General features: G+C 45.6%; 1 protein-coding gene across 1 annotated transcript in view; it reads left to right on the top strand.

Annotated features, from left to right (window-relative positions):
* LOC119395074 (uncharacterized) overlaps positions 1-11488 on the top strand; it is a 40745-nt gene extending 29257 nt beyond the window's left edge. The window contains exon 5 of the mRNA XM_037662366.1: positions 10940-11488. Within this exon, the coding sequence (XP_037518294.1) occupies positions 10940-11061 (122 nt within the window). The 3' untranslated portion in view covers positions 11062-11488. The remainder of the gene's footprint in view (positions 1-10939) is intronic.
* Positions 11489-15611: the final 4123 nt, after the last annotated feature.

Here is a 15611-nt window from a genome sequence, read left to right as displayed (position 1 = left end):
TGTCGTCACATCTGTGGCGGAGGGTCTTCTCAAGACTGTCAAACATGCTCGCGAGGGTGAGGAGCAGGCTTCACCAGAAACGGAGCCTGTCAAGCAGAAATGCGCCGTCATACCGTACCTTCACGATGTCTCACATAGGCTGAAAAAGATAGGAAACAACGCCAACGTAAGAGTCGTCCTTTCAGCACCAAACAAGCTTTATAATCTGTGCAAGGCCTCCTACATTGGTTCTGAAAAACCCAGGTGCCAAAAAAAGCACAAAGAAAGCTTTGTTAAATGTGAGAACAGCATCATTTATGAGTTACCGCTGTCCTGTGGCAAGAAATACGTAGGGCAGACGGGACGGTGTGCCAATGACAGGCTGCGTGAGCACGCAAATAACGTGTGAACTGGAAGTGTGGGACATTTGGCTTTCCACTGCAGGAAGTGTGGGTGCGATCCCATGTATTCGCAGTGCACTGCGACAGGAAGGAGCCAGGCACAAACAACACGTGAGATAATTGAAGCGGCGAAGATTGCAAGTTTGGGAGACATGTGCATTAGTGCACCTTCAATTGACCTATCCAAAAAAGAACTAGACTTTCTAAGCAAGGCCCACAGGGCGACTAGACGATAGTGGTAGTCAGGAATGACCGCTTGATCTCTTGAAGAAAAAAATCCGGTATCAGGTTGTTTGATTGCTTATCATGCATACTTATTTGTGGTTTTACATGAAGCCTTCCTGTACAATGCGCCTGCGTGCGTTGCTTTTTGTTGTCTATATATATATATGTACCACTGTAGAAAATAAGGCATATGTTGGAAGTCAGCGCTGTGTCCGCGTCGTTTTTCGTCCCTGTTCTTTTGCGTGCTCAAAAATGTCAAACATGAATTACCAACTTGCCCATGCCTACGCTCTCTCAATATATATATATATATATGTGTGTGTGTGTGTGTGTATGTGTGTGCGTGTGTGTGTCATTACATGCCAAGTGTCCCAGACGTGGCGCTCGCACACCACAGATTTTGCTGATAAAATTTGTGCCTTTTTCCTGTGCCACATGGAGTATTGTGGCAAAACACTTTTGCTCGAAAAAAATTTTGACAATCATGGCACCCCCTCGAAATTCGCTTCTATTTATTAAACTGTACCTAACAGAAAAATGTGTATAAAATCTATTTTTGTGTGTTGAGCTACGAAACCGCGCTTGCGCTATCGCAGAGGTTCTGTTTAGTTGTCCCATTCATTATTTCCGATTTTTTTTGTGTTTCACTACCAGCTACGTAGCTTCAAAAACTACAAAAATCTTCAATGTTCGTGAATTTTTCTTGAGCTATTTGCAACTCACCCTAACCAATATTAATCATAGCCTGATTTCCAGGAAAGTGTATTTTAGTACAGCAATGTTTAGGGGTAAAATAGACTTCAAATCTTTCCGAAAAAATTGTGATATTTGAGAAAATGTACGATTTGTCACATGTTTGACGGTATTTTTCATACTGATGCGGTCAAAGTAAAAATCCTCGTCATGTGGCGTTTGATAGAAGACTTCATCGTTAAGTAACGAAGAAAGTCTAATCAAATAATTTTTTTGTTTTAAGGAAGAAAATAATTTTTGAATTTGGCCCTCCGATCGCGCAGTGCATTTCATTTTGCTGCCACTTCGCCGCAAAGCACGTGGTCGCCCTTACAGCTGACACTCGTCACAGGCAGCGGCCAGATGCGAGATGTATGTCAGCGGCTCGTGAGTGGTCGTAAGTCTTGTCGCGCTGTCAGGGCGACGAGTAATGAATTTGCGTTAGACTGAGCATTTGCTAGGCGGGCCCAATGGGAAGTATGGACGCCCGAGAGCAGCATGTGGAGTCGTTGGCACAATGTCCTAGAGGGACGTCTGCACAACTAGCATACACATACTGAAAGAAATAATGCACAGTGTACACACTTCTTTCTCAGGGTATACGTGTTGTACAGACGGCCTCTAGCACATTGTGCCAACGACGCCATAGGCTGCTCTCGGGCGTCCATACTTCCCATTGGGCCCGCCAAGCAAGCTCACATTGTAACGCGAATTCATTACTCGTCGCCCTGACATCAACGTGACAAGACTTTCGACCACTCACGAGCCACTGACATACATCTCGCATCTGGCCGTTGCCTGTGACGAGTGTCAGCTGCAAGGGCTACCACGTGCTTTGCGGCGAAGTGGCAACAAAATGAAATGCACTGCGCGTTCGGAGGGCCAAATTCAAAAATTATTTTCTTCCTTAAAACAAAAAAATGATTTGATAAGACTTTTTTCATCACTTAACGATGAAGTCTTTTATCAAACGCCGCATGACGAGGATTTTTACTTTGACCGCATCAGTATGAAAAATATGGTCAAACATGCAACAAATCGTACATTTTCTCTAATTTCACAATTTTTTTTTCGGAAAGATTTGAAGTCTATTTTACCCCTAAACATTTCTGTACTAAAATACACTTTGCTGGAAATCAGGCTATTATTAATATTGGTTAGGGTGAGTTCCAGATAGCTCAAGAAAAATTCACGAACTTTGAAGATTTTTGTAGTTTTTGAAGCTACGTAGCTGGTAGTGAAACACAAAAATTCGGAAATAATGAATGGGACAACTAAACAGAACCTCTGCGATAGCGCAAGCGCAGTTTAGAAGCTCAACACACAAAAGTAGATTTTATACACATTTTTCTATTAGGTACAGTTTAATAAATAGCAGCGAAATTCGAGGGGGTGCCAGGACCGTCAAAAATTTTTTCGAGCAAGAATGTTTTGCCACAATACTCCATGTGGCACAGGAAAAAGGCACAAATTTTATCAGCAAAATCTGCGATGTGCGAGCGCCACGTCTGGGACACGGCATGGAATGACCCTTAAATATAAGAGCTACAGAAAGATCACGGAGGTCCTGATACTGTAGAAAGGCATTTGACACACGACGTACGTTTTAGCACGATGCTAATGCTAAAACGTACGTCGTGTGTCAAGTACCTTATATATATAAGGTATGATATATATAAATACATATATTTAGCGGTGGTATGGAGAGTTCTGTACAGAACTGAAATACAGAAACACCGTCCAGAAATACAGCGAGACACATTACTGTCAGAATGAGTGAGATATGAAAAGCAATAGTTTCGCTAACATCGTTCATTACTGTCAAATGCGGCAATATACTAGACCTGGCATAAACATTAGCATAGCCAGCAGTCAGTTTTTATGAATAGGAATCAATGGCCAGCCATCAAGCACTTCTTTGCGACATCCATTACATATTTTATGTGGCATACAGCGCAAAACATGCAACATGTGTAGTTCTCATGTAGTACAGGATTCTCATGTAGTCATCTGAGATACAGGACCCCAATAGGTGACACAGCTTGCGTGCATGAGCTTGGCAGTGTCGTGTTCCCCGACCATGTCAGGGTCAGGTGGCATTCTGGCGAAAAGGACAGCAGGTTGCACTGATTCGAGACCACTCACGGCCAGACCTTAAGCGTGGCTATTCCGAATTCTTGGACACGTCTTGACTACCTCGAGACACGAAGTTTCCAAGGAGGCTTCCTGGTCAAATGCAGCTGTAGAGCTTCAATGTGCAGTCTTGAAGCAACCTGAAATAGTCAAGTGCACAAAAATAAACACATGATGACAGACAGATCGATCACCTTTTAATCTGACAAGGGCAGCGCTCACACACCAGATTCCATGAAGTGTCATGGCAATGAACAAAACCAGGGATACTCATTAACTTTGCTGTACTTTGAGGGTCTGTTACTCCCTTAGCCAGCTGCAACTGTTTCCGCTGCATGACCTCCGTACAATTAGAAGGATGTTTTTTTAGAGAACGCATATTTCTTATCAAAATTGTATAATAGTCACGCTCAAGATGTTTTCGCGCACACACTCTATGTCAAGAAGGAAATAGTTTGCTGCAACTAAAATGGCAATGAAGAGATTAATTAACAAAAACTCATTAATTAACTTTTAATTCCTGACCTGGAGGTAGTTGTTTATATTAGAAAGTTGTATCGCGTGCCAATTTATGGCATACACATTTTTTTTTAATCGCGAAAGTTACACGTAATTCGTGATATTCATCCTTGAATTTCAAGGACGAAATCGAAACTGATAGCGCCTGACGTGCAGGAAACGTCGCTTCTCTGTTACGTAAGCTCGGAGCTACACGTGAAAAGAAGGTGATGATAGTTTAATGAAGGTGGGCCGAAGCAGAATGTGATCAGGAAAATCTGCAAGCATTCAGAAATACACAAGTAAACAGCTTATTATTTGGGCGCGATGTGTGGTACTTATCTGTAAACATAGAAAGAAAAGGTTGATATTACTGCGATTTCGGCTGCGCGCATCTCGAAAGAAACAGATGAGTACCAAACGCCACATGCAAAGGTAAGGCGATCCGCTGACGCAAGTTAGATGACTTGCCAGTTTTCACGAAAAGGTACGACCACGACGTGCCTTCATTCAAATTTCGTCACTCCCTTGTCGCGGGCAGCTCCGGTCTGACGTAACAGAAAAACCGCGTTTTCTGTGTGCCGGACACGATCAGTTTTGATTTAGCCCTTAAAATTTCACAATAAATATCTCGAGTTATGTAAAACTTTCATGATTTCTGAAAAATGGGTATACCATAAAGTGGCACGCACTACAAATTTCTAATATAAACAACTGCCCTCAAGTCAATAAATAAAAATTAGTTAACGGGTTTTTGTTAATTAGTCCCGTCAACGCATTTTTTGTTGCGGCAGAATATTTCCACCTCGAACTAGAGTACTACTGGAGCGTGACTGTCATAGAATTTTTTTATAAAAGATATGTACTGTCTGAAAAAAAATCACCCTGTATAGCATGGCAGCAGTATTTTAATAATAATAAGAATTGTTGGGGTTTGACGTCCCAAAACCACGATAAGATTATGAGAGAAGCCGTAGTGGAGGGCTTCGGAAGTTTCGACCACCTGGAGTTCTTTAACGTGCACCTAAATCTAAGCACACGGGTCTAAACCATTTTCGCCTCCATCGAAAATGCGGCCGCGGCGGCCAGTATTCGATCCCGCAACCTGCGGGTCAGCAGTAGAGCACCATAACCACTAGACTAGCAGTATTTTAACGAAGACCTGAGGTCGCGGGATCGAGTCCCGGCCTCGGCGGCTGCATTTTCGTTGGAGGCGAAAATGTTTGAGGCCCGTGTACTTAGATTTAGCTGCACGTTAAAGAACCCCAGGTAGTCGAAATTTCCAGAGCCCTCTACTACGGCGTCTCTCAATCATATCGTGGTTTTGGGATGTTAAACGCCAAATGTTATTATTAGTTTAACGAAGAAAACGGCAAAATGTGTATACAGCTACAAGAAATATGGCGAATGTACGACAAGACTAGGCTTGCCTTCACTGCCTTCTTTCTGTCGCATCATTGTGAGCGTACCCTTCTAGTGCCTGGCTTCAGAACAGCTGCACGAAGGTGCAGCTATTCTAAAGGCCTAATGTGCCATTTTTTCTTCAGATCTATATCAACAGGCAAAGGTCTCGTTTTTCCGTTTGCCTGGAAGGACAACCCACCAGCCAGCGTTGACCAGTATAGAGGGTTGGGAGCAAACTCGGGCAAACTGTGCAGCACAAACATCACCTCAAACCTCAAACAATTGAGGTGATGAGAAGCGATCAAACAAAAAGGAACAGTGCTGAAGTGACTTATATACATATTAAAAACAACAGCTGATTATGGCACGAAATTGGGACAATTAAGGTGCATTGTAAAAGAATGTCAAATGAGGTACCCTGCTGTAAAAAGTGCTAAATATTCATTGCAGACTATGGCGAATAGAATTCAAATAGGATACAGCGAGTGTTTCGAGGTATAATGACGAAGTAATAATTGCTAGAGATTTATGAGCGAAAAGCACAATGCTATTAAGTGGTGCTACATAGTGGGAGATCACGGATTAATTTCAACTACCTGGAGTTCTTCAACGTGCACAAATCAGAGGGCATGGGAGTTTCTGTATCTCGCCCCCTTCTAAATGCAGCTGCCGGGGTCAGGAATAGAACCCGCGTCTTTGGGCTTCGCAGCGTAACGCTTCCAAGTCCATTTTAAAGGATTTTTGTCCACTGCCCACAACATCACTGTAGACTGTATCTTTGTGTTGAAAATAATAACGAACTGAACCACGGCTGGTATAACAAAGGCATCCAATATCCACGCAACACAGCGTTTGAGCAGTATGTTTACTGCCATTATTACTAGCCGGTGTTGTGTTTACTATTAGGTACTAGCACCACACCACATTAGACAAAGCAAGTATCACAGGAGGATGAGGTTATGCTCGTATGCAGTTTGTGGACAAAAAAAAAAAACTACAACTTTGAAGTGAACTCACATTTACCTTTGTTGCATGATAATTTTTAGCATCATAAGATCAAGTCACCACTGTTTCAATTAAATGAAACCGTGCTACAAAAGCTATTGCATCAAAGTTTTATAGCAGTTACGCACGCACGCACGCACGGACGCGCGCGCACACACACACACACACACACACACACAAACAAACAAGCAAACACGGCGAGAAGTTCGAATATGCAGCGAATAAATACGTATTAAACGTGTTTCAACGTCTGGGTAGCAAAGGAAAGAAACACTAAATTCTAGAGTTTCACGAGCCAAAATCATGATCTGGATATCAGGCATGTTCGGGCCGGGTGCATTAGATTGATTTTGATCAGCTGATCTTACTTACCCTTCAAATATATATCGGTGCAACGTTGCTCTACGTGTCACCACACTCGACTTGCAACCGAGATTTCAACTCGCAATTTCATGTTTTTCTGGCATGTATGGAATAAGGAAACACGATATTGGAGCGCACCACTCCGTTTTACCTGCTACTGGATAGTCCAGTGCGGTTTTCGTCGTTGCCAAGCCATTGAAAAACGATAGCAAAATCCGTGCAACTGGAACATCAAAAAGACAAGTGGCAAAGCTACGTGTGAAGCGAATAAAAGAGTTGTAGGCAGAAGCCGGCAGAACTCACCTGAAGTCTATAACGACCGTAGGAGCGTCGTCCACAGGCTTCGTCTGTCGGTGCCACTGGGATCCATCATGCGCTGCCATCTTGCTCAGCCAAGTTCACGACGAAACGAAGCTTACTGCAGGGACTTCTCCGTCCGGAGGCTGCTTTTCCCAAACACTGAGTGACACTGCTTCAGCCAGTCACGGCAAGCGTGAGCCGACGACACGATACTACGCCACGAATGCATAGCACGGAAGGAAAGTCACGCAAAACGATCAGCCAGACACGGCAAGAGCGAGCCGACGATACGATACTACGCCATGAATGCATAGCACGAAGAAAGTCACGCAAAACAATCACTTGCAATCACGCCTGACGACACAGATTATTCTGGCGGACTAAAGAACGACCACAACGAGACGGATCACGAACAATGCCGTCTAACGACGCCAGGCCAGGCCAAAATGGCTGTCTCGTATTGATGGCTTCGGCTTTGGATTAAAGTAGCCTCCACGAACTGCCTACATGGTTTCGGTTTTGTTTTGGTGCTATAGAACACACATCCATGCATAGTTAAAGCTCTATTGAATAATATCAGGGTGGAGGAGGCGAAGCGTGCCCTGTGTGTGTCTGTAAGGGCTGTACGGTGGGAGGGGGCGCAGGTGAACGTGCATCCCCTGCTCTAGGGGCTAGGGAGAGTGCGGTGAGGCCGTGTGTGCGTGCCTAGCTGTGCTCAACGTTTGCTGAGCGATTTGGTGGCCCGCGCGGATTATCGTGAAGATATAGTTTAGCTGTGGCGGGCAGAAATGATGACCACGCGCGCTATAATTCTGGTAGTATTGTCGCTCTTTAGGAGACGCGGTAAAGCGTCGCCTTGATAACCGGTCTGCGCGGTTATCATGCCAGCTTTGCGGCACATGTTTTTACGGCCGTCGAGTTAGATGTGTTCCCGATCGCCAGTGCGTTCAACACCATGCACGTCCATTTCACTAATAAATGTATGTTTTCTGCCATACATGCTGTCGTAGGAATCTACAAACCTCGCTTGCAAACGTGCGAAGATTCGCAAATTTGTCAGCGCTGCCATTGTTAAACGTTGTCATAACTCTCAATGTTTCGCTTGGGGGCAAGATTTTTTAAGAACCCTGTTTACTTGTAGACGTTTTCGAAGCGCCGTTTCAGCAATATCGTAACTGAAGCCATAACACAATACGTGCGTAATTCCACATTTTACGATCCCATGTTATATATTCTCAACCAAAATTTTTCGGTATACCACAAGCCAAAGCAGCGAACTGTATCTTGGTCGCAGCCAGTGAAGCTTTCTTTTTTTTAAAAAAACCCACCCTGTATATGCAGAACCATCACTGACTCCCTTGGAGCAAGGGAGTCATCTATTTCATTCAGGAGCGTCGACCAGAGCATTGTGACTCCCCTTAGAAAAAAAGGTGGTCATCGGCTGCCACAAAGAGAGTCAAGCAGACGTGACTCCCTTTTGACTCTCTTTTTTTTAAGAGTGTACCGAGAGGATTTCTCTGAAAAATTCCGGCAGAGTAATGCTCTCGACAGCTATTCCATCAAAGCAATGCTCTCGACAGCAGGCGGCTCGCGACTAGAAGGCGTAGACAGCGATGTCGGCTCGGGCTTCCGTGGTCCAGTATACTTTTCCTCACGGTGTACTTACTAGGTTATCTGGGTATTTTGTCCTCTTCGCTTACCTAATTCTACCACAAAAAAAATGCTTGTGTCTGTACGAATGACAGAGCGAATGAATCAGGTGTGAACACTCAGGTGACATAGCATACCTATTATCAGAACACGACGCAAGTCTTCATGCGCATATGCGATCATTCGGAACAGGCTTTTCGGTAGTTCCTTATTCAGTAGTAGCCAATATCTCTGAAGAAATTGAATTCTCGGGTATCATAGGTAAATGGCATAAGTGATTAGAAAGGACAGTGGTCGACTTCGAACTAATTTTTACCAGCAGAGGTTCCTTAGTGCGTACTGAAATCAAAGTTACACTGAGGTTCTCGCTTTTGGACCGGCGGGAAATCGGCCGCTGTGCTCGAAAGTTAAAACGGCGCCCTCGCGTTTAGAAGTGCGACGCCAAAGCCACTAAGCCACTACCGCGGGTAGCCGATGTCCATATGTTGTCATCTTGCACGAAATGAAGGATGACAGCCCCCGATGGAAAAGTGTGGCAGTAAATACGGCGTATCTACGGGGACTGACCTTCAGCCTACCTTACTTAGGTCAGAAAGTCACAGTAAAGTTTTTATGAAAGTTGCACACAAACAAAACGCAAAAAAAGAAAGAAGATACTCATCGTAAAGTTGCTGGTTATACTCGTGCCTTAATCAACGACTAGATTAGGCTGTCATACATCATATCCGCCTTGAAGTTAGCCTTCGTCCCGAATGTGCAACAGTCGCTAGAAGTGTGTTGCTTACTGATGTCCCTCTTGTATTTCGCCACACTTGCTGGACGTATGCTGACAAGGTCGACGAGTAGGACAGCATGCCGACGGAGTATTTTCTTCACGTCGCATTGCTCCACCCAACCCAGGCAGAGATGCGCGACTGACAAGGGCCATTATTCATACTGAGCCGTGTGTCGAACTCTTCGCTCGGAGTGCAGAGAATCAGACTGTGTCGCGCTTACCATTCCTGCCAGGCAATGCAAGAGAGGAGCGGGTGACCGATGCACAGTGTCAGATTGCCGAGTGAGTTGCACAAAAGGAAAAGAAAGAAACGAACGAAAAAAAAAAAAGACGGCGCCACTTGGTGCGCCATGGGCTGCACGACATTCCAATTTTGACACGATGGCGGAAATAATGCGCCAACCCCCCTCCTACTCCTGATTCCAGAACACCTCCTCCTGCCACGAAGAGCACCGTTTTTCTGCTCCCGGGCGCAACTTTTGTCTCTCAATGCGTAACGCCCGACGCGCGCCGTGTCCCGCGCCTCTAGTGACGACGTGTCCCGAGGCGTGCATCGATCGACGAGTGGGACCCTTGTCTCGAGTTCACAAGCGTTTGCGATGGCAAACCTTCGTCGCTCCGCGTTTGCTTTTTTCGCTTGTTCAAGTAGCATTGGCTGCTTCGCGTTTCCATCGGAGCGGGCAGGCGCTGGGATTGTCTGAAGCCTGACAAGCAGGTCTTCTAGAGTGGATGGCAGTCACAGAGGCTTGAGGAAGGGGGAAGAGGGGGGAGAGGTTAGAGCGGACCTGCATTCCATGAAGAGATGGTGGCAGGAATTGACGAAGCGCGGAAGTGAGAGGGGAGAGTGCTGGGCTTAAAACAAACACGAAGCAAGCAGAATGAATACACTTCTAAAGAAAACAACCAGCGACAGCGCCCTTCCGATCATTGATTTGGTGCTGTTTGCGCATATTCAGTCACTGTTTTCAAGGATTTTCCAAGTTCTAAAGTTGAATCTGCGAGTAATATTTTAGTTTGTTTTTTTTTCTTAATTTTTTTCTGTTTCTGTGTTTTCGCCTTCAATGATTTCTCCCAACTCAATTCCAGACTGAGGGCTTCGGCACCAGTGGAGATTGATGTCCCCAAGAAAGACGAAAGGGAAGAAAATGCGCTAACACGCCGGGGTCTTTCTTGCACAGATACACATGCGTACACGAATAAAGAGAAAAAGAATCCGGGGAGGTTAAATAACGGGCACGAAAGTCCCTTGTTTCCCTTCCCGGCCGCCCTAATGAAATAAGTGTTCAGACGACCCGAAATGCACCGACCTCGGCACATCGGCCTACACAAAAGATGTTCTGATTGGGTGCAGCTCGTTTTTCTTCGGCAGCGTCGTCGGAGACACGCAGAAAACAGTGAACTTAGAAAAAGGGGGAACCATTGCACGTTTTGTCGACTAATGAATGTTGGCTGAGGGTTTCTTCGTTGTTTGCAGTGTCACCGCACAACGTGAGCATCACGGACGAGCTCGGCGCGGAGATGCGGGGAACCGTGGGGCCCTTCAACGACGGTGACCCGTTGGACCTCTTCTGCACTGCCCACGGTATCGGAGCCTGAGCCGGAGGGGTGTGTAGCGTAGGCCGAGCGCCCGGAATGCGTTCGAGCACTTCGCGACACTGAGCAGACATGCAGTCCCTTCGCATCTGTGCCGCAATCACGTGCGCCCTTTGTAAAGCCGCACGTTCGCGGCTCTCCACCTGAAGGAAAAGAAATTTCTCTATTGAGGCATGGCGCATAGTCTGACTCAGTTAGGGCCCAATAGAATCGACACTGTGACTACTTTGACTGCTTCACTCTGCCGTGAAGCATGCAGCAGTAGTTATAAGCTGGCTGAAGGGCAACTTCAGCAAAAAGCATGTTGTCTTTGTAGAATCAAAAGAAAGGAAGGTTAGACTAGAAGAATTCCCAACATGGGAGCAGCCAACTGCGCTCTAGTCGCATTTCTCTGGATTTTTAATAAATTTTGACTAATCAACCAACAGTAGTTGAAATAAGCGTCCTCCTTGAATTCACGAAAATACAACTGTTCTGGGATTCTCCTTGGAATTCTAGTAAATGTTGCTTAACATAATACACTACGCGGCAGAGCACACGGGATCGGAACGTGGTAAAATTGGTCGAATGGGGTAGGTAATTCCGCATGAAGGCAATTACATGCAGTCAGCTCATCAATCAATCAGGCTTAGTAAATCTGTTATTTCTTTATTAAAATAAGAATTAAGCATAAAAAAATGGCTGGTGTGCGCGTTTTAAGCAGTGTTCCCCGGCACCCGTGGAACCCAATAATAATAAAAATTATTGTTTTATAAACAGTTACTCTTGCTTGAACAAAAACAGTGACGTAGAAGATAATATCTCAAGAAATAAATAAAGATATTCACGCGCGATATTTACGTTATCCCAGTTAAGTACGAAGACAGCTGTTACTGAGACGAAGGTAGGATAAATCTAATATCTCCTGGCAAAAAGTCACCGTCGAATTTGCCCGAATGTCCTCTTTTCTCGTGGGTATAGTGACACAGACGATAACATTTAAAATGTCACTTTTTCTTAGCATGTAACCTGTCCTTTAACATTCGGAAACCATGATTTATACTAAACAGCACACAAAAAATACAGGTAATTATTTACCGGCTGCGCATCTACAGGCAAGCAACATATAAAGACACCAGTGTCAACATCTTTGAGGGCCGCGATTTTATTATTCCTCACGTCTTCTCTGCCTGCACTATATTGTTTGAAAAAGCTCTTGCTTGTATTGGCGCCGAGATCGAGCAGAGTCGGCACCTAGCGGCGAGCGGACAAAACCCCGCGGTGTTGATGACTCCTTGCGTCGTCTGCTAGCCACACCGTGTTCGCATGTGTGCGTACGTCATGCGCGTCCTCAGATTACAGCTTATAAACGTTGTGCTAGCACAGTCATAGGCGTGCGCACAGGGGGGCAGGGGGGGCGGCCGCCCCCCTATTCACCTAAGAAGGGGGGCGCAAAGTCAGCCCCACACATTGACATAAGAGGGAGAGGGGGCGCTGTGACTCAAGGGGGGGGGGCAATGTCAGCGCCGTACATTGACATAATTGGGAGGGGGGCGCTGCGACCAACCTTCGCCCACCCTGAAGGGGAACCCTGCGCACGCCTATGAGCACAGTATCAAATGCTTGTACGTATGCCTACACGACATACATGAGCATTTCGCCTTAGCAGACTTGTATGCACTCTAATAAGTGAGTACATGCCCGTGTCGGTATGGCGCTAGGTCTAACCATCGTACCGTCCATTCGCCAAAATCATTTCAATGTGGGTACCGCTTGCTCGTTCAAGCACGTCACATAGTTCATTCGGCGTCGTGCTAAACGAAAAAAAGAAGTACTAAATGTCGAGGTGTGAATGCAGAATTTTAGTGACGCCATCTCGTGATGTGTTGGCGATTTGGAAATCCTTGTGATACCGCAAAGCATGAACTAGCGTCTGCAGAGGATGGTAAGCGGTAAAAAAGACCTGAAGCGACGCATTTCTACAGCAATACGCGTATCCATGCAAACAGAGAAGCAGAGTGCGCAAAGTTCTACTTCATCTAATTACTCAGAAATACAGGTTCTCTTTCTTTGTAGCGGCTAGAGCAAGAAGTAAATATGTCAATGGCTCAGTCGCGCAACACAGTTTATATTTTGGTATATGCAAAAAAACATAATTTAAGCACGTGCAAATAAAGCAAGAAAAAACATCGAGCACAGGGCAAAACACGAATGTGACTGAAGGCCAGTACCCCATTGATTGGCAAATTGCACTTCTCTCACAATTAATAGGTCCGTTAGGACGGTTGCGTGCATTGATGTGGCAATGGAGGGCACATACATCACCATTAGGCTGCAGTCAACGCGCTTTACTCGCCAACAATCGACTCAAGCCGTATACGGCGAAGCGTCGCTGCGTATGTTCGTATACGCGCCGCGACCGCCTATCCACACAAACGCGGCGATGGTGCTGCCACCTATAGCCCGATCTCGCGGCGAATACGCTGGAAACTTCGTGCAACTTCGTCATGTGCAGACATAAGTGCGGTATCGCCAAAAGCTCCAATTTAACCGTTTTTCAAGTATGCATACGCCCAGGGCATATAAACGCTAGGGCAATAATTAGATAATTATATAATTAATTAATGATTAATTTGCTAATCGCATTATATTTAGCGACTTTGAGGCAAGCGTCTCCACTGAAACATCTGAGCAGAATCTACACCTGCTTCATGAAAAAAGATTGCAAAATTACTATAATTTCATTGATAATTGCAGACAGTTGCTCGGCAACTCTCGCTAAGCTCGTGTAAAATGCGTCGCTGTCACCGTTAACTCTTGCTTGAGTATTTGTCCATGTTAGTGCATTATGGTATTGCAAGACAAGAATTAGTATTTCAGCAGTTATAATTCAGTTCAAAATCGAATGATATTTACTGTGCCGAAAACGATTATGATTTTACATATTGTTGATTATTGAGTTATAGGTAAAATCGTAATGCAGCAGTGCTAAGAAGATCCTTCCTCTTAGGAAAAGGTCCACTACTAAAGTTGTTGGCAACTACGAACAAAATTACACCATTTCCTGCTAAAAGGGACCATGAGGCGATGCGAAGCCGGAGCACTTGCACGATCGCGTTCCGTTGGCGTTCGTTGGGCATGCTACCGACCTCGCGTCGTGGAACGCGAAGAGGAACGCTACGCGCGTCTTGTCTTCCCTCTAGCCTGGCCGTTAATTTTCACAGGGCGAGCGGGGAACGCCGTCGACAGGCGTGCGAGAGGGGGGCAGCGTAGAAGATGAGAGAGAGGGGGAGGGGACGCGCATGCGCTGGTGCTCATCGCGGCCTTGCGCAGGAGAGGATTTCGGCATGTCTAGCCCGCGTTTCAGAGGAAGAGTGGAAAGGTGTAGTGGAGAGAGGAAGTGGAGAGGGGGAGGGGAGAGGTGAAAGGAGAGAGGGTGAGTGGAGAGGTGAAAGGGGAGAGGCGGCGTGTGGAGACAGTATGCGCATGCGCAGTAAGGGTGCTCACGCCGCACACCACCACCACCGGATTGAACTCCGCCATAAGATACTTCGCATCTAAAAGGAACGATATGTGTGCTACTGATATACATCAAGTGGACCTCTTTGGCTATCAGGTCTATGCGCACGTTTGAAGTTTTACACTTTAAACAGTTGCACTCTTCGCGGTGTTTTTTGTCCCAAATCAGTAATTGTAATATGTCTCTCGTTTGAACGCCACGTACGCTGTATATTCCAGTCATGAACGCCGTGCGAGTTATCAGCATGACATGACAATTTTGACAGGACATCGGCGAGCGCTGTTTTGAAGATAGGCAACGCAAGCAAGCAAGCAAGATTACGACTATTGTAGTGAGACAAAAATACTCTCCAAGGGGTGCAACTCTTTTTAGACTGCACCTTCTTACAAAATACTCGAGACGCTTTGACTCAAAAAGATATTTTCAAAATTTTGCTTGCGTGTATCGGTTCAATAAATTTTCCACAAAGGAAAGTTTATTGAACCGGTACACGCAAGCGTTAGAGACGCTTATAAACTAAATACTTATAAATTGCGTCAGTGTAACTTACACAAACGCTAGACGCAATCTTATGCAGACTGCAGTAATACACTCTACGCTACCAAGCAACTATACAACAACAAACATGTTAACTAAAAGCATCGTACTTCTCAGGGAGATGGCGGGAAAAAAATTGGCCGCGTATCTGCGTGCTTCGCTGCAAATGTCGTCTAAAGACGATAGAAGAGGCGCTACGTGAGATATGGACGCCATCTGGCAATACGTCGGGAAACATGAGTGCTGTGTTGCGGGCTGGTAGCCCCGGCGCAGCAGCAGGCGAAGACCGGCGGTGACCAACGCGACCGGCGGGGACGGCAGCCAGCCCGAACACGCAGTTTGGCGCGAAGCGCTGAAGAAAAATCACAGCATATCCACGGGGTGAATGATGATGAGTGGGGCGAAGCTACGGAGGGAATCATCTGTAAACCGTGAATCTCTTCCGTGAAATGCGCCCAGTACATAATATAAAGAGTGTGAAACATCGTGTATATATTAAACATCAAACTTTTATTGT

The sequence above is a fragment of the Rhipicephalus sanguineus genome, chromosome 5 (genome assembly GCF_013339695.2).
Source record: "Rhipicephalus sanguineus isolate Rsan-2018 chromosome 5, BIME_Rsan_1.4, whole genome shotgun sequence".
NCBI lineage: Eukaryota > Metazoa > Arthropoda > Arachnida > Ixodida > Ixodidae > Rhipicephalus > Rhipicephalus sanguineus.
The sequence above is the reverse complement of the archived record's forward strand: the minus strand, read 5'-3'. Positions and strand labels throughout refer to the sequence as shown.